General features: G+C 38.8%; 1 protein-coding gene across 1 annotated transcript; it reads right to left on the bottom strand.

The window, feature by feature from the left end:
- Positions 1-588: 588 nt before the first annotated feature.
- Positions 589-19,625, bottom strand: acp3.L (acid phosphatase 3 L homeolog). The gene is made up of 11 exons (XM_018267511.2): positions 19,442-19,625; positions 15,571-15,666; positions 14,004-14,090; positions 12,545-12,697; positions 12,078-12,176; positions 10,332-10,427; positions 9,593-9,725; positions 7,834-7,919; positions 6,236-6,342; positions 3,868-4,037; positions 589-2,323 (listed from the first exon to the last, which is right to left on the bottom strand). Exons 1-11 carry the CDS (start codon positions 19,544-19,546, stop codon positions 2,205-2,207), a joined length of 1,251 nt encoding a protein of 416 aa, XP_018123000.1. The 5' UTR covers positions 19,547-19,625; the 3' UTR covers positions 589-2,204.
- Positions 19,626-24,982: the final 5,357 nt, after the last annotated feature.

The raw sequence follows: 24,982 nt of genomic DNA, 5'->3' as shown, positions 1-24,982 counted from the left end.
TATTTTGCCCAATGTGGTAGTAAGATCACTTCACTTTGTGTAGCCAATGAATTTATTATGGGCTCCATATATATGCATACAAAACCACCAAAGATCATAGGTTTGTCAGAATTGATTGAACATTACCAAAAAGCATGGAGGTGCTGAATTTATATTGCCTGAAATCTGTTTATATTAAGATTAGTGATGGGCGAATAAATTTGGCTGGCACGAATTCGCGGTGAATTCCCGCGTTCCGCCACCGGCGAATAAATTCACAAAACTCACTAAAATTCGCCTGCGTCAATTTCCGATTTTCACGATTTTTTTCGTGAAACCGTTCGAAATGCTCTATTTCAAGATTTTCGCAAATTTTTCACCGTTTCGCAAATTTTGCCCATCACTGATTAATATATTAAAGTGCTATGTACCATTATCAAAATTTTCCAAAAAACACACCACCACGGTGCAGATAATAAGTTATTAACGCATTAACCCTTTTCGTGCTGCTAATTGTACAATCTACAACATTGGTACTTATGTTACATAATCACAGGCCTGGAAATTCACAGTTTCACTCATGGACAGGAGCAAAAAGCAAAGAGTAAATTAAATAAAAAAGCATATTTTATTTGTGCTTGTGTGTAATGTATACTATAAATAATGTTACTTGTATTTACAGTATTCCCTACTGAAACCAGCAGTTTATTTACACAAGATAGGCCACACAGGCTGTCCAATATTCCATGCCAAATTATTGCAAATTTATTGTTTGGTAAATGGGCCCAACTAGATATCAACCTGGCAGGGTGGAAAATCTTTTTGGGTGAAGACTGTATTAGACAGATCTGATTGTTGAGCTCACCAGGGTGACCAAATCGATTAAAGATCTGTTAGCCAAATCTATGAATATTAGCTAGTATGGTCAACTAGCACTACTGGTATTGGAACCATTATCTAGAAACCCGTTATCCAGAAAGTTCAGAATTACTGAAAGGCCATCTCCCATAGGTAGCAACCTTAGACTTATTCTGGGAACCTTTAGATACAGGTATGTGATCCATTATCCCGAAACCGGTTATCCAGAAAACTCTAAATTATGGGAAGGCTGTCCAGTAGACTCCATTTTATGCAAATAATCCAGATTTTTATAATCTATCTCCTTTTTCTCTGTTATAATAAAACAGTAGCTTGTCTTGATCCAAACTAAAGGTGGCTATAGACATAGAGATCCACTCATTTGGCGATGTCGCCAAACAAGCGGATCTCTCCCCGATATGCTCACATTGAAGTGGCCGAAATCGGACTGGTCTGATCGTGGGCCCTAGAGCCCAACGATTGGATCATAATGGATCCGATACGGGCGGTCGGATCGTGGGGCCGCATAGATGCGGGCGTGATCCAACGGGATTTTTTTACCTGCCCTGATTGAGATGTGGCCGACTTTAGGCCAGATATCGATCGGGGAAGCCCGTCGGATGGCCCCACACGGGCCAATAAGCTGCCAATACGTCCGTCGACAGCTTTTGTCGGCCCATGTATGGGGGCCTTAAGGTATAATTAATGCTTATTGAAGGCAAAACCAGCCTGTTGGGTTTATTTAATGTTTAAATGATTTTTATAGTAGACTTACGGTACAAAGATCCAAATTACAGAAAGATCCATTACCCGGAAACCCTGGGTCCCCAGCATTCTGGATAACAGATCCCATACCAGTATTACATGTCCTATTACAAAGTTATATAGAGGAATGAAAGCAACATAGTCTGGTCATATTACTTTAAATAACGACAGTATACTATAACAATTTCAAAGTCCATAAAAGCCATTCTTCTTGTAACTATCCTTATTCTAGTCTAAAAATATGCATGTTAAAGCAAGTATTTAGTTGTAGGATGTTTGTTTGTACCACGTGCTTTTTTCCTGACTTTAGTATTTATTTATTGCTTATGTTTAGGGATGGGCGAATTTTTTCGCCTCGTTTCGCCAAAAAAATGACGCCCATAGACTTGTATGGAGACGTGCGTCAAAAAAAAACCAAAATAATTTCGCCGCGCAACAAATCTTTTTTGACACACATAGACTTTAATGGGCGTCAGCGACATTTCGCCGGCGGCGAATTTTTGGCGAAATGGGTCAAATTTGCCCATCCCTGCTTATGTTTGCTGTGAAGTGGACCATTTTCTCTGCACTGTTGACTCAAAAGTATCCATCCTTTTAAAAAGTTATATTGTCTCATAGTTTTCCCCGCAGAAGTATTTCCGATTGTGGATGATTATTAACAGCAGCACGATAACTGTCAGTATCAGCAATGTCACAGTAATGCTCAGTCCCGTAACAGCCGCTAAAATAAATAAGTAAAATGTGAGATCTTTTTGACTTATAATAATAATAATTACATTATTATCACTTTACATTATCATCACTTTACATCAGAAAACACTGTTTTTTAAAAAATATTTTGTATAAACAGTAAAACACAGTAAAATGTTGTACTTTTATCTACATTAATCTTGGCAACAAGCCCATGGCATATCAGAGGAAGGTGTTAGCATTGGTAACGGACAGAAAAGGGGAATTTACAGGTGGCAAGTAAGAGACTGTTGTTAGGTCGAAAATCTTGCTATAGTCTCAGTCTCAGTAGCATAGTTAAATATATAAATCAAACTCGATTTCAACCAACCCAGTAACAGCACATACACACCCTTTAGGAATGCAAAAGGGGGAATATATGACTAAACTGCAAAAGACTGAGGTGCAGAGGTTTTCCAAAGTTGCTGAACAACTATTCACTCCATTGCACATGGGCTCCCAGACCAGGGCCACGGCAAAATCCATAAAATGGAAGAGGATTGCAACATCCTACTGTGGACTGGGCATTTGCTGTGACAGGAGAACCAACCTGGGGTTTCAGGCAAGCAATTACAATCACACACATTAGGCTTCCCTTAACATAGTGGGCACTGTTTTGGTGATAACTAATGTGGTCCACTACTCCTACTCCAGTCCAATACGCAACTGTTGGTAAGTGGAATTTCTACTTGAGTGAGGTAACCCTGGCCATTTTTCAGTTATCTTACTAGCAAGTCTGGAGGTAATGGAGTTCTCATTGGCCATTTCTGCAGTGATCTTACTGACATTAAATGCTTGGGGGGGGTTGTGGCCCTTGGGTTGGACTGGGCCTGTAAAAACCCGTTGGGCCCCATAGACCCAGACCTGCTCCCTGCCTGAAGACTTGTGTGGTGCTGTCCGATGACCTCCTGTCCGGCCTTGATTGGGACTGCAGGAAGAGGAAGGTACTCAACATGGGGGGTGGAGGGGGTTGTGGTTGGAGCGGGGGACCCGGGGGAGGGGGTTGTGGTTGGAGCGGGGGACCCGGGGAGGGGTTGTGGGTGGGGCTACTGAACACTGCTTGATCATTCAGAGACTCCTGGTTACGTGGGACACGTAGAGGCAGATTAGATCTCACCACAGAAAAAAAATCACTCACTTTCTGTTCATTCCAATGAGATTTTTAGAATCATATTTATAAAATGGTGAACTGGTGAATGGTAACTTTCACCCATTGATCAATATAATTCTAAAAATCCCATAGGAATGAAAAGAAAGGGAGTGCATTTTTCTTTGGTGAGCACTAATCTTTAATTTTGATAATCTGCCTCTAAGTGGTTTTGGTATTTCCCTAACCTTATAAGATTCAAATTGAATAACACTCCAGTTCCAATTTTAGGAATGCAAAATACTTGTAAGTTTAGATTTGGTCAATCACCAAATCCTCCACAAAAGATCTGACCTAGTCAGAAACTTTTTTTCTTACTCATTCACATTTTCTCAACATCATCATTCTTAAATAGGGGACAGTTCTGCGCAGTGCAGCAATAATCATACCTGAATACTGTGATGCTTGTTCACATTCTGCCTCCCAGTCCTGTGTAATTATTGGGGAAGTCAGTTCAATAAATTTTTGAAGAGGACAAGAAAAGGCACAGCCCGGCAAGGTGAGTCGGTAGGGTTCCACTGATGAGTCGTTTTTATAGTACATCTGAATGCTATATTGCCTGTTTGTAATGACATAAAGTGCATTTCTAATATTTGCATTTCGGCAGCACACATTTCTTTATTAACATTAAGATAATTTCTTTTGGCAGTTCTAATTACATGTGTTAGAGGGCTGCTGAGCTTATTCCTCTGAAATAGCTCTAAATATACATTTCCACTCTAGGCACTCCTCCCCTCGCCCGTCTTTACAGAGAGAAAATTACATTTCTGTACCAAAATCCACCTGTCTTTCTATTAACAGGCCAACACTCTCTCTGTCTTTGCTTACTGACATTTTACCTTTCTCAGTGGACCCTCCAAAAATCTGTTAATAAGTAAGTTCAAGGAATATAATAGGCACACAAGTCAGTTTTTCTTTAAAATACAATACTTTACAGCAGGGTCCCCGACCTTTTTTCACCTGTGTGCCACATTCAAAGTTAGCTCGAGTTAGCGAGCAACACAAGCATGAAAAATTCCTCGGGATGCCTAAAATGCATTGTGATTGACTATTTGGAAGCCTACCGTAGGCTCTACTTGGCAGTACACCTGTTTTTTATACAATTAAAACTTTCCTTCAAGCCTGGAATTCAAAAAATAATTCAAATATTCGCAACCTAAAACCTGCCGAGTTAAAGTGATACAGACACATTCCTATAAAAATCATAAGAACGTGTCAGTATCAAGTATGTGCTGCACCTGCAATAGCCCCCCTCAAAGCCGCCCCCAGCCCTTCAAATCTTGGTGCAGCAGACCTGCTGACACTACTAACAGATCTTCCGTATTGCTTCAGTGACGCTGGGCTGGGGGCGTATTGATCCTTCCATAGGCTGAAGTCCTGTTTTCATTCGTAATCAGCTTATGGAAGGATCGCGTCGCCCCCAGCCCGGCATCACTGAAACAGCACTTAAGATCTTTTAGCTGTGTCGGAGGGTCGGGTTCATGCAGGTTCACAGGGCTGGGGGCGGCTTTGAGGGGAACAATTGCTGGTGCAGCTCGTACTTGATACTGACACGTTCCTATGATTTTTATAGGAACGTGTCGGTATTGCTTTAATTTACAAGTCAATGGCAGAGGTTCGTTTAACCATTTGAATATGTTAATTGCCTTCTTGACATTCAAGTTTTTTTTTCGGAGGAAAATTTTATTTGCATTTTCGGGTCAGGACTATTCCAACAAATATTAGATGTTCAAGTTTTTTCGTATATAATCTCCCATTTGAGTTGTGAGTACTTTCAAATTTATTAGAGTAAAAAAAATACACTTAAAATTTAAATTCGACCTTTGATAAATAACCCCCTAATTGTTATTTCTACTTTTTATTACTCATCCTATTCAGGTCCTCACCTATTCATATTCCAGTCTTTTTGTCAAATCAGTGCATGGTTGCTATGCTGTTTGGACCCTAGCAACCAGATAGCTACATTTGCAATCTTAAATAACTCAAAAACCACAAATGATAAAAAAAAAATGAAAACCAATTGCAAATTGTCTCAGAATATCACTCTCTACATCATACTAAAAGTTAATTTAAATATGAACAACCCCTTTAATGTAGTAAGTGATTTATGGCTGGCCGTAGGGGGTGCAGACTAAAGGTGGCCATACACGGATAGATCCGCTCGTTTGGCGATGTCGCCAAACGAGCGGATCTCCCTCCGATATGCCCACCTTGAGGTGGGCTATATCGGGCTGATCCGATCGTGGGCCCTAGGGCCCAACGATCGGATCCTTCACGTTCGCAAACGGGCGGTCGGATCGCGGGACCGCATCAACGAACAGATGCGGCCGCGATCCGACGGGATTTTTAACCCCATCCGATCGAGATCTGGCCGACTTTCGGCCAGATCTCGATCGGGGAAGCCCGTCGGGGGCCCCCATACACGGGCCAATAAGCTGCCGACTCGGTCTGTCGGCAGCTTTTATCGGCCCATGTATGGCCACCATAAGTATAATTCACTATTTACAGAAGGACCCCAGGCAAAATATGCATGTGGTTAGTATTTTAAACAGTTTTTTAAACTGACATTCATAGTACATTTTTAGAAAAACTGAGACAAAATATTGGCATAAAATGAGGGAGACGAATAAAACCTGAGAAAAATGCTTTCAAATTGGTGATACTGCATAAAACTGTGTATATTCTTGATGGGCTCAACTTACTCTGGATTTGTCACTGTAATGCCTGGAAAGGAAAGCAAGTCATTACATAACCTACCCTTGTTCATCTTGGTAAAGCTCAAAAAGGTGGCAAGCAGCATAGGGAATCAGCTTTCCATTAGATACATTTAGTGCTGCCTGGAGACTAAATACTGTGGTATCGTGCTGTAAAACAAAGATAACATGCAATTTCAGGGCTGCTGCCAAAATACTTTCATTATACTGTTTTAGTCCTTAGAAACCCCTTAGAGATCTATAGAAATAACAATTCTACCACATTCATTAATGGACTCTAACCCTAACCTTTAGTTTGTAAACTCTAATTTGTAGGGCCCTCTAATCCTATTGTACTCTGTAACCCTTGTTTGTTATCCACCATTGATTCCCTGTTTGTTATAACTAAGGTAAAGCACTGCGTATCTTGTCGGCGCTATATAAATAAATGATGATGATGAATCCTCTCAATGTATCTATGTAGGTCCCTATTATGACCCAATCCTTTGCCTCAGGGCCAAACAATCAGATCAGCTTGATTTGGCCTAGCTTATGGGGTGCCAACTTTGGGGTGACTTTGCCAATAATCGCATATTTCTGTGTATGACTAGTATGAGTTTCGTATTGGCTTCTGCTTTGGGAGACTCATCTTATTTATCAAGAAAATAACCCAAAAAAGTCAGGTTGGAAAAAGACAAAATTGAGCGAAAACTCAAATTGTATGAACTTTTATGATTTTATGCCCGAATCACTCAAATTTTTGGATTTTCTCCTGAAAACCCTGATTTTTTTGAATTATCGGATGAAACCCAGTGCAGATCACAATATCTTCAAATTGTAAAAGGGACATCTTTCATTGACTTCTACATGACCTTAGCAGGTTTGAGATGGCGGATTTTCAGATTTGGACTTTTAGCAGCTTCGGGGTATAATAAATCTCTAAAAAAAAGCCTCGACCATAAAAAAAAAAAATCGAGGTTGGTTATGGATTAGTTATTTAATATATTTTAGAGCAAGGTAACTAATCCATATTCAGGATACCCCAAGAACAAAGGCCATTGACAAAAACGTATTATTACTATGTGGTTACAGTGGTCAGTGTATCAATATAACATCTCCCAACTGTGATGGGTTAAGAAGAAATTGGGCCATAGGTAAGGCAGTGACATGGAGCATGCCACAAGGTTGTGCCAGCGCCAGTGTAGTCCCTATCTCAAAGACACACAGCACTTTTATACTGCATCAACAGCACTGTACCATCAAGCTACTGCTAATTTTTATACTGCTGTGACTAGATGTTGACCCAGTAGTGGTGTTCCCTGGCAGTGATTCAATCATAGGGAGCATTGTCCATTGTCTCTGTCTGCAACTAACTCAGTAGGAAATGCGGTTTTCAAAAAAAGGGAAGTTCTATAAATTTAGTAATCATTAAACATGGTAGGCTACTGCGCATCTTATTTAAAAAAAACTGTGTCTGCATGAGTTTCTTTTGGATGAAATATGAAGACCAATTGCAAATTTCTTTTAGAATTCTGTTGTTTACGTCATATCAGAACTAGATACCACTCATAAAGCAAAACCTAAGCATTTATGAGAAACAGGTGAGCCCACAGAGCATCTATGTAAAAAGTGCTACTAATAGGAAAAGATTATAGTACTTACAGCAGAATATATTAAAATTCTTCTTTGGACCCTAGGTGTTTCTTTTATGTATGTGATATTTTGAATAATGCTGTTCAAAAGGACACCTATAAAAATAAATTTGGTTTAAGATCTTTTGTTTCAAATATAAGAAAAACCCTACGTAATGTTATGCTGAATTTCCCAATTGACTTCCAATGGGAGTGAAATGAATAGGGCTAGTAATGAACATAGTTGTTTTTTGTTATTCCTTGAGGTAAACAGGGACCTTTAGGGTCAGGCCACACTGGGCGTTTTGGGGAGATTTGGTCGCCTGTGCTAATCACACGCGGCAATTCGTTTTCCTAAGTCGCCCGAAGTTTCCTCGAGGCAACTTCGGACGCCTTCGGAAAACGAATTGCTGCGTGTGATTAGCACCGGCGTTTTTTCATTTTAGCCCACACAGAGTGAGGGAAGGAGTTTGGGGAGATTGGTCGCCACAAAAAAGAGGCGATTAGTCGCCAGGGGACCAAATCTCCCCAAAATACCCAGTGTAGACTTACCCTAAAGCTACTTTATGTTTAGTTCCTTGCACAGTAGATAATTAGATTACCAATGCACAGATAGCCCCTCTTCATAATGGACTCGTACTAACAAAATAGTCACGACAAAGAGAAGCATGCAAAATCCAGTAAAATGTTAAATTAGAGAAATACAATATGCACTATATAGTGGTGGGACCAGAAAGAAAACTATGTAAAAACAATGTAAAATTGAGGTTTCACTGTAGTTGTGAATTTGTGTTCATACTCTTCTCTCCACAACTACCTTCTGTACCATAATAATACTACTGGTGCTTAATGCCCCATGGTAGTCTCATCCATAGGACTTTGCCAATGTGGGTTTGATCACACCACTCCGACTTTCCAAATTGCCACTCTATTGGTAAAGAGGTTTTTCATTTGACTATTTGCACATCACTGCAGTGTTGTAACTAACGGGGGTGCAGACGATGATTGGATGGTTACTATGATGATTGGTTACTGTAATTTAGCTGTGTCATGTTTGTGTTCTTTTCTTGTAATGACAGTTGGTTCTCGGGGGGGCTGGTAAGAAATAGGGGACTTGAAAAGTAGGACACAAGGGTAGGGGCTGGGGGTTGGTATTACACAGTGATGTTCTCCACCAGCACAAGGCAAAGAGGATCCAGACAATTTATTTTTCTGAGGGAACCAGAATATTGAAGCTGCAGAGTGATTTTAAACAGGTGTAATGTGTCAGATCTGTACGTGAGTGGACCATTGGGAGAGTTGATCAAGGAACACAATCAGGTCAAAACTTTATTGTGGGTTGCTATCCAAGGACACACATATATAGGGTGGAAGATGCCCAGAAATATATTTCTGCTGGACAGCATGAGACTGTGACATTGATCACATTGAATCCAATTATCAATTTTTGGCAATCTCTATTTCTGTTATGCTTTTTTTAATTACAGCATTTACAATTAGTGGGTCAAGCAAATGTCATCCCAAAGCAGTCTGGAAAAGACAGGGTAGTGTGTACTTCCCAAAATATTATGCAAATGAGTATGCAAGGGGCATGAGCAGAACTGCTGGAAGCTACTTCTACTCAAGGAGAACGTGAGTAGAGAGAACACCTCTATTGTTGTAAACATGCAACTTGTAACGACAAATCTATAATTAAATAAGATAATGTTTTGTTTTAAAAAAAAAATCTTGCTTTGCTTATGATTGTTTTTCTTAAATATAAGGCAGACAGAAAAGCTTCTTCAACTTACCACCCTGCAGTCTGGACTTCTCTTGATGCTTGTATATACCATAACTTGAAGATAATATTATCTCTGACAAATGTTGGAGTTTATCCATTGTCTCCTTAGTTGCCCATGAGGGCAGAGAATAATTGTGGATAGCCTGTTAAAAAAAACAAAACAGAATTTAGCATTGTTTTTTAATTGCTTACAACTGCTTAACAAATGTTTTGTCTTTTTTAAGAACAGCCTGCATATTTACACAAGTGTGCCCATGCCACATGCCTTGATGACAGTTATGTATCCCTTCACAACATGACTGACTTTAACTTAATATAACATTATTTGCCATTTGGTGCTGTTAATAGAAGAGCATAAGGGTAATTTTTTATGCTATTCCCCATATTTTACCAACAATGCAGCATTTCCCACACAATTTCAGAATTATAGTGGCTGTGAGAGTGAATTGTTTTTGCCACAATTGAACCTGTTGGTCAAAACAATCGAGATTGCGCTTGTTGTGTGGCCGGAATTGTGTGCTATTGCTGTGAAAATTGTCACAGTCGGGATGCCATTGTTTCCAGGGCTTTGTGTCAAAATGATGTTTGTATGTGATTTTATTTAGGCACAGTCCTGCACACAACCTCCAATGGTGACCTGGAATTGCCACCAGCATGAAGGTTCTTTAGGGTTCCACTACACACTTGAGCAATATGAACTACAAAAAAGTCAGCAGAATCACACAATTCTGTACAGATGTTATACTTACCTCACAAAGTAAAGTATCATAAGTTGTCCAAGCAGCAAAGTGGGAAAGTTGCTCAATGGTGAAGCCAGTGTTTTTTGATAAAACCTTTAAAAAATCCTGCAAAAAAAACAAGATAATATAATAATTTCTTATTAAACGCCTTACAGTGGATATAATATATATATATATATATATACATACTGATGTCATAATGATGCCTGAGTTTCATTAAGGTGGCTAATCTAATTGATATAATAGTTGCTAATATTCCCACAGATGCTGCTTAGAAATGTATCAACTGAGCACATTCTAACAGTTCATAGGCTGCACCTGAAATACTGAGTTGCCAGACTGAAACACCAGAGACAGAAACAAGTTTAAACTTCAGTTTTAGAAAAAAAGTGGACCAAAACTCAGATTGTGGTACCTAGTATCCCTTTAATAAAAAAAGGAGTGCTGGTCCTTTGCTGAAGTTGTATACAAAATTTTGACTGTACTTCCATTGTTCACCATGTATTGTGTGGCTGAGCAGTGTTTAGATCCTCTTTGAGTGTTACATTAACTAAAACCCCATCATTCTGAAAACCATTTATACAACATTTAAGGCAGACCCAGTACATTATTTTGACTGCTGTGGCTGGGGGAAACTACTCATGAACTTGGATTTTGGGGGCCAGTGTTCCCTGTAATTCCTTCTTGGCTATGTGCACAAATAAAATTATTTTGTGCACACATTTTAAATGTGCGTGCATATGTTTAAAAACTGTGTGCTCAGGTCAGAGTGAATACATTTTATGTTTTCACAAAAAACGGGTTCACTCTGCACATATATTTCTCCTTACTCCTGCCATTTTATTCTATGTGTCTCTTCTCTTTACCTACTGTCTATCTACAGGGGTGCTTCGCCAATGAGGCGAGTTGAGGCTGTCGCCTCAGGCGGCAGAGCCCCACTAGGTACCAGGGGCAGCAAAAATGCTGCTCCTGGTACTTTAAGAGCAAATTTCCGGGGGAGGGGGGGCAGCAGCGGCAGAGGGGCCAGGATCGCCCCTGTCTATCTAGCATTTTCTCAGTTGCTTCTCTTTGTTCTTATACAAAAAAGAGTAATGACAAATACATAGGCATACAAGGCAAAAAGGTTGGGTGGACAGTAGGGCCCACTGGGAGTTTTCCCAGTGGGCCAGTCCTACACTGAGAGGCCCATTCACTAAGTTCGAGTGAAGGAATAGAGGAAAAATAGTTCGAATTTCGAATGTTTTTTTTTGGCTACTTCGACCATTGAATTGGCTACTTCGACCTTCGACTTCGAATCGAACGATTCGCACTAAAAATCGTTAGACTATTCGATAGTCGAAGTACTGTCTCTTTAAAAATTTCTTCGACCCCCTAGTTCGCCACCTAAAACCTACCGAGGCCAATGTTAGCCTATGGGGAAGGTCCCCCATAGGCTTGCTAACAATTTTATGATCGAAGGATAATCCTTTAATCGATGGATTAAAATCCTTCGAATCGTTCGATTCAAAGGATTTAATCGTTTGATCGAACGATTATTCCTTCGATTGAATGAATTGCGCAAAATCTTTCGACTTCGATATTCGAAGGATTTTAATTCGGCAGACGATATTCGACCCTTGATACATCTGCCCCTGATTGTAGTAAAAGTCAGTGGTGCAATCATTCCATTAAAAAGCCTTTGCTTGTCACAAGCAGAGTAGAAACAAGCAGAAAAGAATTGCAATTGAATTGCTTGGATTAAAAGGATTACTATACCGAATATGGTTCCAAAAGTTGACGATACTCCTTTGAACTGAAGGTTTCACTTAGAAGTGTTTCATAGCGTGGACAATTGGCAAGAGGCATGAGCAGCAGCTGAAAAACATTTTATAGAAAACCCTAAATTTTAGTGAGTTAAACCTTTTATACTATAAAACACTGCTATTTCACTACGAGTGATCTACTTACAGCACATATTTCCTAACATTTAAATAATGCTAGGTAATGCTGCTTTGGGCAATAGAATGGCCTGCATTGCCTCCTGGCCAGTTGCACACTCCCCTTTCTCAAAGTTCTCAAACTCACTAGAGAATAGAAAGCAAATTCACATATGGTGAAGTACTAAAACATAAATAACAGCTTCGCTTGAAGAGTTCTTATGTCAGAAATGTAGTTCAAAGTTTCAGTATTGCTTTAATCTTTTTTATACTAATATTTTTGCTGTTTAGATTAATTGTACTCACTTTGTCTTCAGTCTTAGGCACTGTATGCACTGGTATGGGTTCCCAGGTAATATTAGGATTCCAGATTTGATCTCCAGTTGGTTGGAAAAGACCAGCAAGGTTTGCTTGAGCACTCATGATTGTACGATCTATGTCAGTGCTTCTCACATAAACCTAAATTATAACAGATTAGTAGAACATTTTATTAATTGCTAAACATTCAAATGTTGTTGCATTGATGCAGTATGCAACAAAAGGCAATAATGTGAAGACACTGGAAATTAAAATATATGATATACAACATATATACTCCTTCTTGTGCTGTTGGAGAGCTAACAAAATATAAATGTGTTACTTTTTTCCAAATAGAGAACAAAATCAGTACATATTCTGCATGGCGTGGTGCCTAGTTTGTACATTGGGTACATATACATATACATGTACAGCTATTTTGCACATTGGGTACATATCAGAGACAATATCAGTATCTATCAATTATTGACAAACATTTTAAAATTGGTACAGGTTTGGGATCCTTATCCATAAACCTGTTATCCAGAAAGCTCTGAAATAACAGAAAGAACGTCTCTCATAGACTCCATTTTGGTAAAATAATTCTAAATTTTAAAACATTGTTCCTTTTTCTCTGTAGTAAGAACAGTTTCTAGTTCTTGATTCCAGCTAAAATATAATTAATTTTTATTATAGGCAAAACAGTCCAATTGGGTTTATTTCATGTTTAAATTATTTTTTAGCAGATGTAATGTATGGAAATCCAAATTACGGAAATATCACTTATCCAGAAAACCTTTGGTTGGTTTGAGCCCCAAATTATACTAACAGGGGACTATTTATTAAAGCTCAAAATTTTCTGGTCAAGTTTTTAAAGGGTAAAACTGGAATTTTTAGAGATTTATTATACCCCAAAGCTGCTAAAAATCCAAATCCGAAAATACTCCATCTAAAACCTATTGAGGTCAAGTAGAATAAATAGCAGATGTCTCTGAAAATGTTTCTTGACATCATGATCTGCTCTGGTTTTCATCCGATAAATTCGAGTCATCACAGCGACAATTCAATGAAGTCGAGTTTTTGGAGTGTAAATTCGAAAAAGTTGTATGATTCGAATTGACCCATGATTTTGTTGCAAAGTTTTTCTCACCAACTTTTTTGAGAAGAATTATTGTTAAATGAGTTAAATTTGTGGATTGGAGTTAGGCTGACTTTGTTTTAATAAAAAAATGAGATAAATTTGAGTTTTACTAAACACCCCCCATAAACTATAACTAAATCAGCAGACAAAAGCTAAGGGAATTTTAAGAACTTGAGACATTCTTACATATCTATTTTTAATAACTTTAAACAAATATAGATAGTCAAATCCATAAGTAACATAAATGTGATGTTCATTATTATTTGCATCTCAAAACCGTAGGCTCCTTTGAATATATTATAAACAAAATTCCTGAAGCTAGCTTACCTCACGGTGTCTGTATGATTCATTCAGAAATGTATCGTACCTCCTCCTCAGATATCTTCCCAGCTCATAATGCTGTTGTTTTCCAAGCTACTGACAGAGATAAAGGCAGTGAGAAAAAAAATTTGAACCTGTTTCGGTTTTATGCTTTGACGTTGCATATGACATTTCAGATATGTCTTTAATTTCTTCCACCAAAAAAACCCAGATTCACACAAGCTGGGAGCAATGATCCCTCTTCTCAGCTATCTGCAGCGTCGGGAAAAAACCCAGTGGGCTCCACCGGTCCAGACCCCCTCGGCTCCTGACCTGTGGCCCGCTTGCCCCACCCTCTCTGCCCACTTGCTCACTCGCTCCATGAAGTAGGTATGCTCCGAGGGGGATGGTAGAGGGTGGTTTGCTGGGGAGGGAGGACTGTGACTGGGGTGGGGGGCCCTTGGGGGAGTGTGGGGGCACTGATGTGCAAGCCCCAGTGGGCCCTGATCCCCCAGTCAGACCCCGGCTATGTGCAAATATTTTAAACTTGTGTGCACATTTTTAAAAACTGTGTTCAGGTCAGAATGCAAAAGTCACACAAATATCTTTGTACATACCACAATTAGCCTAGAGGGAACATTGGCCGGGAGTCAGAGCTCACCACTATCACTAATCATGGAGCAAATCACTTTTGGTTAATTTTCATTATTAATCTAAAATCCTTTTACTTAAACTTTAATCTTGTGGGCTAGTCCAACCCACAGTGATAGGGTTGATCACCATATGATATGACCACACGTGGAAGAACAAATTTTGTTTAAAAAGCAATCGGAAAGTACAACTTAAGATAAGGTGGCCATAGACGCAAAGATTCACTCGTTTGGCGACATCGCCAAACGAGCCGATCTTTCCCCGATATGCCACTAACGGGCATGGCTATATCGGGGTAATCTAAACGTTCGGCTCTATGGCCGAACGATAGGATTACAATAGGCTCCGGCGGGACGGTCGTGACAAAATCAAACCTGTCCGATCGACCAAATGACCGCTCTCCGCTGGACGAAAAATGTCGGGACTCTCCACACATGGTCCAAAAATCTTACGAATCCTCGATTCGTCTATGCGTCTATGGCCGCCTTTAGGTGTGAGGCATTGGTAGGATTAATTTTCAATAGATTTTCGATAGATTGACTGCAAACCTATTGGATACCATGGTGGTCTACCAAAACAGCCAAACATTTTATTTCAGCTTGTCAATTTTGAGTATTTATCCAGTGGGGCTTATAGCTCTCATGTATATTAATCCGATTGTAAAATCTAATGTATCAGCTATACAATTGTACCCTTTTGTTGTGCCTTTCCTAAGTTACAATAATATTTTCATAACATAAAATTTCCATTGTAAGCTCTTTTTGTGCAGGGATTTCTGCACCTCTAGTATTGGTTGGTTTTCCTATGGTATGAACACTTTTACATGCAGTATTAGGGGCCATACACATTCCTATTGCTGTCCAGTATCCCATCAGTGAGCAGTGATCTCTAGGTGTGTAGGCCAGACACTATAGACTTAATCACATAAACCATACCCACATACCTTGGTGAGCTCACCAAACCCATCCGGCCAGGAATCTTCTGTATAATTGTCATTGGGGTATGTTTCTATTGGACTTCTATCACCATGACGAAATAGCTGCCAAAATAAAGTGCTTAATATTAGATGTTTTAGCAATAATATATATTTCTGTTCAAATGCTTTTTATCAGTTTTTTTAATGAGAAAAAAGCTTGCAAGGGACAACATGGTCCTGCATTTAGTGCCTGTATTGAATAGCAGCAGAGGTTCAGGCAATAGCAGCTCGCAGACCAGTTAGATTTCTCTTGTAGTTATACCACTATTAAATACACATTGCACCAAGTAAGGAAGCAGGCAGTAAGGAAGTATTGCACAACTGGTCAGCAATGACAGCAGAATCCATATAAGGAAAGGCAAATTGAGTATCACTATCTATATCATAATTTAAATTAATTTTATTGTGAACTGCCTTTTTGTTTATCTTTATATACATGCATTTCAGAGCTCCCTATTTGTGTAGGAAGCAGATCTAAGCCTTATAGTGGACCCAGCTAAGTGTTTAGGGCAAGATCCCAAGGTTCTGCAGTTCACTCCCTTTGCCGGTATATGACCTGTTCTCCCTCAGATCGACCAAAATGCAAACAACCTTTTCTTCAGATGAAGATATACCAGCGCTAAAAGCTCAGGGGTAGACACAAAAAGGAAATGCAAACACAATATAGTGTAGTAGTTTTAAATCGGATGAAATATATAACCCTTTGTGCAATTACTATACGGTATGGTTTTGGGGTCTTCCACCAAGGGGTTAAAAAGCCATTCTTCCGTGCTTTTTATAGGTAGTGTGGCCACCTCCTGTGTGGGGCAGTGGGTACTTACAAACGTTTATAATTATCACCAGCATGTAATAAAATCCTTTGTCCCACTCTTGGTAAGCTCCAGGTTTCTAAAAAGCATATGCTAAAATCGTGTAAAAACTTCTTTAATAGATTAAAAAGATAAAAACATAGATTGCACTCACATGTGTGTGCTTAATATAAGCATAAAAAGCAGTTTGCATTGGGGTTCTCAAGTCCTGCGGTCCATTGTAAGATGTTACACTTTGCCTGGCGTTTGTTGGCGGGTTGCCATGGAGACGCGTGCGTTCCAACTGAAGGAGAGGTGCGCATGCGCATCCATGGTTAAGTTCCGTCTTAAAAAGGCGCATATGCGCACTAAGAAACTACAAGCCTTGAGAAAGTCGCAATAGACGAAACGCGTCGGCTAAGCAGTGACGTCATCCGAGGGGGACCAAGATCGCGTGTCTTACCAACAAACGCCAGGCAAAGTGTAACATCTTACAATGGACCGCAGGACTTGAGAACCCCAATGCAAACTGCTTTTTATGCTTATATTAAGCACACACATGTGAGTGCAATCTATGTTTTTATCTTTTTAATCTATTAAAGAAGTTTTTACACGATTTTAGCATATGCTTTTTAGAAACCTGGAGCTTACCAAGAGTGGGACAAAGGATTTTATTACATGCTGGTGATAATTATAAACGTCTGTAAGTACCCACTGCCCCACACAGGAGGTGGCCACACTACCTATAAAAAGCACGGAAGAATGGCTTTTTAACCCCTTGGTGGAAGACCCCAAAACCATACCGTATAGTAATTGCACAAAGGGTTATATATTTCATCCGATTTAAAACTACTACACTATATTGTGTTTGCATTTCCTTTTTGTGTCTACCCCTGAGCTTTTAGCGCTGGTATATCTTCATTTGAAGAAAAGGTTGTTTGCATAAGTGTTTAGGGGCAACATGTGAACCCTGCAACCTGTATGAAATGAGCAGAACAAATTAACCTCTCATATCCCTCTATCCATATGTGCCTCCTTATTTATGAGGATGTATATCTTTCCTGTTCAGTTTTTTTATGGAGTCTGGATATTTTTTATGTTGCATTTTGCATAAGAAGTCACAGTCAATAAAGTAACGGTGTCAATATATTTTCTTTAGATATTTCCAAGATACTTCCTTAGCATTACAAAGGAATGAGCAGAATAGTGATCAATATGAATTCAATTTATGGCTTTACTCTGACACTAATATAGCTGAATTTTTTTTGTAAACTACTAGATACACACAAACAGGGCCCCCTGACTTACACTGAAAAGATCATTGGTTATTTAACATTGAATTTGTTAAGTGAAGTTAAAAACAAAATCCATAAACTAGAGAATAAAGAAAGTCCAACAATGGAAGAAACAATATCCTGGTCTTCTTATATTCACCCCCACTCACGGTGCAATAGCATTAAAATTGAAGAAGTAGAGAAGCAGGAACAGGCAGTAACTAGCTGCTAAAATCCATTACTGTACTTAAGATCTGAGAATATTTAATATCAAGCAGACGTGCCAAAACAAACTTTGCAATCATCGTGATCAGCCACATGCTAGCTTATTTGTATATGCCTTTAGAGAAAATGTGCAGAATAAGGAGGCATTGTCATTGCAAACCAACAGATTGTGAAGCCCCAGCTTTAACCATCTACACCTTGATTATTTAAACAATAACTTAATGGTCGACATACATACACGGGGTGGTAAAAGCTGCCAACTCAGCAACATTTGGTAGCTTATTGGCCTGCCCTATCAATTGGATAGGCTTGAAAATCCTGTCAGTCAAGGAATGCAGACTAATGATTGAATCAGTTTATTTGACCTTGTGTCATTAAAGTGGGAAAGTGAATCATTGCTTGATTAGGCCAACCAAATTGTGGACTAGGTTTGGCTAGTTTGATAGCTCAGAAACCCTTGGGATAGGACAACATTTAAACCTACATGGGAAAATAAGCTGTGCTTAAGTGGTCTAGCTAGCAGCTAAAGTTGACCTGTGGATAGCCACAACAATGGGAGCTGATCTTCAAGAAAATCTTGCTCTTCCAGGATGGATGTAACTTAAACATCCTTGTCTTCAATCCACCTCTGCATGTCCAGTTACCCCAATTATTAGTCATTTGATACTGTTCCATTTCAGCTATACCATGTCCTGGGCTTCAGTCCAGTTTGTGCCAAACTAGTTGCAGCCCAATGTGTGGGTACTAGGGTCATGAGTTCAATTCCAGCTCTAGTTCTCTCTGTATGAGTTTCCCTTACATCCCAGAAAACGTACAGGCCGGTTAAGTGACTCCTCGTAAAATGACCCTACCATGTGTGAATGTGACAGGGACCTTAGACTGTAATCTTCCCCTGGGCAATAAATTATGTGTATTTTTTGTAAAGCTCTGTGTAAATGTGTTAGCGCTATGTAAAAAGCAGGTAATAATAAATATATCTATTCATCAGATGAAAAAAGACCTAGTACTATTACATCTAAAATATAAGAACTGTTTTTAAAATGTGAATTTACTAGAACATGAATAAAGCAGAATGGGATTTTTTTTAGCTTTTACATTTTATATTTTAGTTTTCATTGGTGTTAAATATTGTCAGCTGTATATGTATATAGCTCACTCTCTCTATTTAGTTTATACAACATTCTTTGTATATGCATTTGAATAATGCATTAAGAGATGGAGAACGATACAGTAATATTTCTGGGAGCCAGTTCTAATTTTATGAATACCTGCAAGTGTTTTGAATTTAACACAAAGCATTAATGGCCAGTGCCAATCCAGCTGTTAAAGAACTACAACTCCCACAAACTGAGATTCAGGTGGATGCATAGTTCTGCAACAAGTGATGCTGGTCTCTACTCTTTTTGACCAGATTCAATTTAAAGGAAATGTAAACTCCCTCCAAAAAATGTTTTGCGTAATAAAAGAAAACATAATTCTAAGCAACGTTGCTTTTCACCTGGAATTGAATCTGGCCCTTATATTAAAGATCAAACAAACCCTCTTACTTACTATGACAGCGAATTTGAGTTCACTTCCAACAGCAGTCCGAATAACCAGTAAGGATATCATGCTGAAAAAGAAATAGAACTGTACAGATCGATACCCGCAATCCATTGCACTTGTTTACTGACTGTCGGCTTTGTCTTTAACCTTGCAGAGCAGGTATAGCAATGAGTTTGCTGCTTGTTTTCAGACTTAGATTACAGGTGACACAGCAAAACAGGACAGACAGCTTTTAACAGATGGGGGTGGAGATATAAATATTTGGTGAGTTCTTTTTAAACTAATAGAATGGCACTATAAAGATAGCTCTCTTGCAGCCTTGCCAGTAATGTGATTTATTGCACTCTTTTTATACCAATAGAATGGAATCATAAAGGTTGCTTTAATGATAATATGGAATAAAAAGCAACAGGTGTTTTATACTCTTGAATATGCTATTATTATTCTGTAGGATCAGAGGACATTACATTTTTGTATCAGCAGAACAATAATGTAAATATTACTAAGGCTGTGATCTGAAATTCTTTCCCTTACTAAAACATTTACAAATACAAATGTATGCTGGAATGCAGGCTAATTTGTCCCAATCCAGTATCCCTCGAGAGCAAACCAGACATCTGCTCTTATTATTTGCCCATCACCAGACCAGTGAAAGCTAACTGCTGATTGCCTTCTTTAGGTCACTACTTGCGGCCAACATAGTTTCTTCAGGTTCTATTCATTAGAATAGATGAATAGAACCTCAATGTCTTATTAGGAATGAAAGATCACAGATTGGACTTGAATACCTTTTGAGATGACCTGATGATGATTTTAAAAAATGATTTTCCTTTCCCACTGTAATAATAAAATGGTATATTGTACTTCATCCCAACCAAGATATCATTAATCCTTATAGGCAGCCTATTGATTTTATTTCATGTTTAAATGATCTTTTAGTAGTCTTTAGGTATGGCGATCAATATTACAGAACCCTTACCTGGAAAATCCCAGGTCCTGAGCATTCTGGCTAATGTTAGCAACACTTTGGAATATTACGGTACTGTAGAATAAAACTTTAAAAATGACCTTTAATTATTTATTTTGTTTTAAGATAGTAGAACTATATGATGTGTGATAACACAATAAAGTTTTTGATATCGTTTGGATTCAGCCCAACATTTGGTAAGGTCTCCCATGCAATGCTTGGGCACATATGGGAGCAGTACATTGGCAACAGAATGCTTTAGAGGAGAAAAGCACAACTAATTTGTACCAGCAGTTGAAGCTATACATCTTTCAAACTGGGTGAATGGTATTCCTACAGCAGCTGATACCTTGGAGTTTAACAATTCCACAAATATTATATTGTTATGCCTGAATTTCCTCCTGGGCAAACCTGGCGAATGGTATACCTGCAGCAGCTGATGCCTCAGAAGTTAACATTTCCAAATATAATATATTAAGCCTGAATTTCTTCCTGGAAAGTACTACTGTTATTATTTGACTATGAATTTTATTAACAGGAAATCAAAAATACAGTAGGTGTCTGCACATTGTAAGAGATATTTCATGAACAGACCTGTTTGACCGGTGTTCTTGGTAAGTGTTCAGAAAATAAATCAGCCTTGTTCCCGCCCTGCAGGCATCTGTACAATAAACACAACTTTCCAGTCTTGTAACACATTAACAAACAGAGTTATACCTATCTTGTACTTTCACTACTAAAGGTTGTGCCAACCTTTATGTTTAACCCTTGCTAATGGTTAGGTCCAAAGTTTACAAATGCAGCAATTTGATAATTAGTAGTTAAATGTAGTACCCAAGGCTAATTTACATTTGTTATAGATACACAACCTCATCCAGACACACACAGGATTTACCTTGTATATTTACATGATAATATTAGATCTGTGCTGATGTCTGTCCATGCAGTGCTGCACCATCTGTCTGATGTTTCTAATCAGTTTTTATCACATATTTCTAAAACAAATGGTAAAACAGTCTTTATTTCTCTTTGCATTTCATTGCACAGACTATAAGTATGTTTGCCTTTTTTCTTTGGATTACAGTAATGCTGTGCATGGAAAAGCAATTAAGTTAATACAGGGATTTTTGTGTTTATGGTCAGGACCCAAGGAAGGATGCCCCCATTACATTTGGGGTGGGGACACTCTCCTGCTCCCTCTCTCACAATCACAGACGCATGTTAAGGAAAGGAAGGAGATAAAAGGTGCATGACATGGGGGGGGAGTCGAGAGGAGAGCCATTGACATTCCAGCTACAGTGGGCCCGAGACATCCCCACTGATGAATAAGTGATTAAGTAGGTACACCTGGGGGGTTATTTATCAGGGTCCGAATTTATCTCAATATCGCCTGCTACAAACTCTGATCTAACCCGCTCGGGTTTTAAACGCTTATTTATTACATTTGCAGTTATGTGCTTTTTTGCCTGAAAATGCTCTGGTGCATGTTTTCAGTCTGGACAACACTCAAATCTGTACTGCCCTCCCTATTTAAGTGTGTGTGTGGGGGGGGGGGGTCATGGATGCTGACTGAAATACTCAGATAGGGCAATGGCACATATAGTAATTCTGTACGTTTTGTTAATAGCTCTGTGATATGAATGGCATTCACAAACATACTTATGTGCCTGAAGTACAAAAGTCAACAATTAGTTCACCTGTAATTGCCACTACAAACTCTTTTTCACACCTATTAACCACTTGTTCAACAAAGCACCTGGAATCCCTACATATGTTCCCTTTGTGATAAAAAACTGTGTTCAAAAAAAGTGGTTGTTGATAGTGAGAATAATGCAACTAACTGCCCAGTTTAAATAATTCTTGATGTTAGAGTACCATCCAGTGGTAAAGCCAGTGAATAGCAGTTTATTCTTCATTGGAATAAAAATTAATTTATAAATATTTACCGCAGTTAATTACAACAGAATAAAACACTACAGATACATGTGTATGTGTGCAATACAGTAATGCTCTTTCCAAAACAAACTAAGAACAGTGTAATTTCCACAGCCTTGTGTAGCACACCTTTGAGTGTTCTTTTGCTGTGTATTAAGGCTGTGTGTGACCAGGCTAAAACTGCTTGTAGTGTGCCCCGGACCCCCAGTGTACCCGTGCAACTCCCGGTACCTTGTATAGATCAATGCAGCAGGATATTCAGCCAGACAGTTTCTTTGCAGTGAACTATAACTTGTTTATTTACAGAGAACAGTGGCAAGGTAGTAGTTCACAAGTACTTTGATGTTCACAGCAATCATAGAATAGCTTCCAACAGCAATATTCCCTCCAGGGGGTATAAGGTAAAGCAGACTGCTAATATTCAATTTATCTCAAGGTTACAGCAACAATAGGCTTGGGGAATAGTTACCACTCTCACTGGGCACTGTCCCTCTGGTTGAGCACTAAGGCATGGGTTTCTCAGCCTGGAGTCTTGTATCTTGGCACCGGACTTGGTCCTCACCTCACCCACTGTATTCAGCCTGGGGTCTTGGGTCTTGGTACCCTATCTGGTCCTCAATTTACCCACTGTAGTCCCTGCTCTAGTGGTTCAAATACCACGGGGTCCTAACCCCACTATTTCTCCTCGTTGGAGCCACATCTGCTCACTAACTACCCCGTGCTGACTCCTAGAGCGACTATTACTGTATTCACTATCACTAACTCACACTTGACTAACTTCACTGGCAGACCTGGACCTGTAGTACCTCTCAGTGAGGCGAAGTCCAAAGACAGACCCAGACCATATGGAGCTAAACCCCTTTATATTATCACATAGTGCCACTTAGTGGACAAACTCCATGAACTAATGTGGACCCAGCCAGGGACAAAGCTGCCTGAGTTAACTAAAAGACCCTTAGGTGTCCAAATACTAAAGGGGAACTTCCTGAGTAATTTAACCCAAATCTCAGGGTCCCTACACTTGTATTAGCACTCAAGAAAAATCCTCTTCAAAGCATGGTTTTTGGGACTGTCTTTAACCCATTGTCCAGATCTTTCACACCGGATCTGTCGGGGTAGTCAAGATCTCAGCTTACTAAAACACCTGCATCAAGTGCTCCCCAATGCTATACTTTGCACATAAGGTGGAGTAAGGAATTTGACCACCAGGGACAAGAGAAGGGTTTATTTTAAAAAAAAATACCTCCCCTCACCAAATAGATTTTATTCATGGTACTGTTATGGTAATGTGATGGTAACCATCATACTGGTGTATAATGTCAGTGCTTCTATTGTGTACAAAATAGTTTTCTCCAAACTCATGCTGTGTTTTTATGTTACAGAGTTATGTGCATATTAATTTCACAGGATGATTTAATTTTAACTTCACAAACCATTCTTACATCATTACACTTAATTCCTACATACATATTTACAACTACAGCACACAAATCAAAATATCACCAGTGGGTCCATATATACAGTAAATGCCATTTTAAACACATTAATGTTAATGATGATTATATTACCAAAAGAGTTAAAAAATATATTAAAGGACCAATAACATCAAAGGAAAATATTTATTTTCTTTTTAAGTTTATATCTGTTTTTTCACAAGACATATAAATAACTATTATTCAACAATAAATATACTATTTTATATGAGAATGATATTCATTACATAGTCCTTTAGAACCCCATAAATGGCATTTGTCTCCTGTTTAGTGTCCTGTGTCAGAACTTAACCGATTGTATTCTTCACAGCTTATCCGTTATTGCCTTATTCAACTTGAATCACTACCCCCATGGCTACACAACTGCTTATTATCATATAAACTGTAGTTGAGTTTCTAAAGCAAACACAGTTTATACCGGTGCAGGGTAACACATTATAAATTACATGCATATAAAACCCTTTCATTTTTTGGCATTACTATTCCTTTAAATGGTATCCTTATTATGTGTTTTAGATTTGCCATTACTGGTGATCTTATCAAAGAAGCGAGTCATTGATTTATATTATCTAAGGCTCCATCCACTGAACACAAATGACCAGGTGAGGCTTTGATGAAAATAAAGTACAGAAACATATCACACAATTTTTCATGTTTAGGTTGGAAATAGTTGGTATTTCAGTTCAACCTAGGGCACATGAGACTTTCTCTGGGCTATTAATCCCATGTGTGAATTCCCATTCATGATAAATGTTCTCCATTGGGTACGTTTCTATCATATTAGACTTGTTCTTAGACATGCTTATTTATTATAGTATTTGTGAATGAAATATTGTGATAGATCTGTAGTTGGTTTTCTTGCATTTGTATAATAGTATGATATTTATCAGGAAAAAATATCTGCAGGCTTGCAGATACATGGGCCTATTTATGAAAATTACAGACAGTGCTGGAGCACTAAAGGGGACAAAGTACACCTGTTAGGGCTCATGCATGGGGCATCTAAGTCTGTACCACTTTCAGGTGCAAGGTAGACTAAAATTCTGGTGCAAGACATAAAGCACAACACTGTCAGATTCTAGTAAGCCCCTAAGAAATCATTAAGTAAAGGTCTTCTCTACCATTTTGCAACCCAGCTTGTGCTTTGCAGGT

The sequence above is a fragment of the Xenopus laevis genome, chromosome 6L, assembly GCF_017654675.1.
Source record: "Xenopus laevis strain J_2021 chromosome 6L, Xenopus_laevis_v10.1, whole genome shotgun sequence".
NCBI classification, from domain to species: Eukaryota; Metazoa; Chordata; class Amphibia; order Anura; family Pipidae; genus Xenopus; species Xenopus laevis.
The sequence above is the reverse complement of the archived record's forward strand: the minus strand, read 5'-3'. Positions and strand labels throughout refer to the sequence as shown.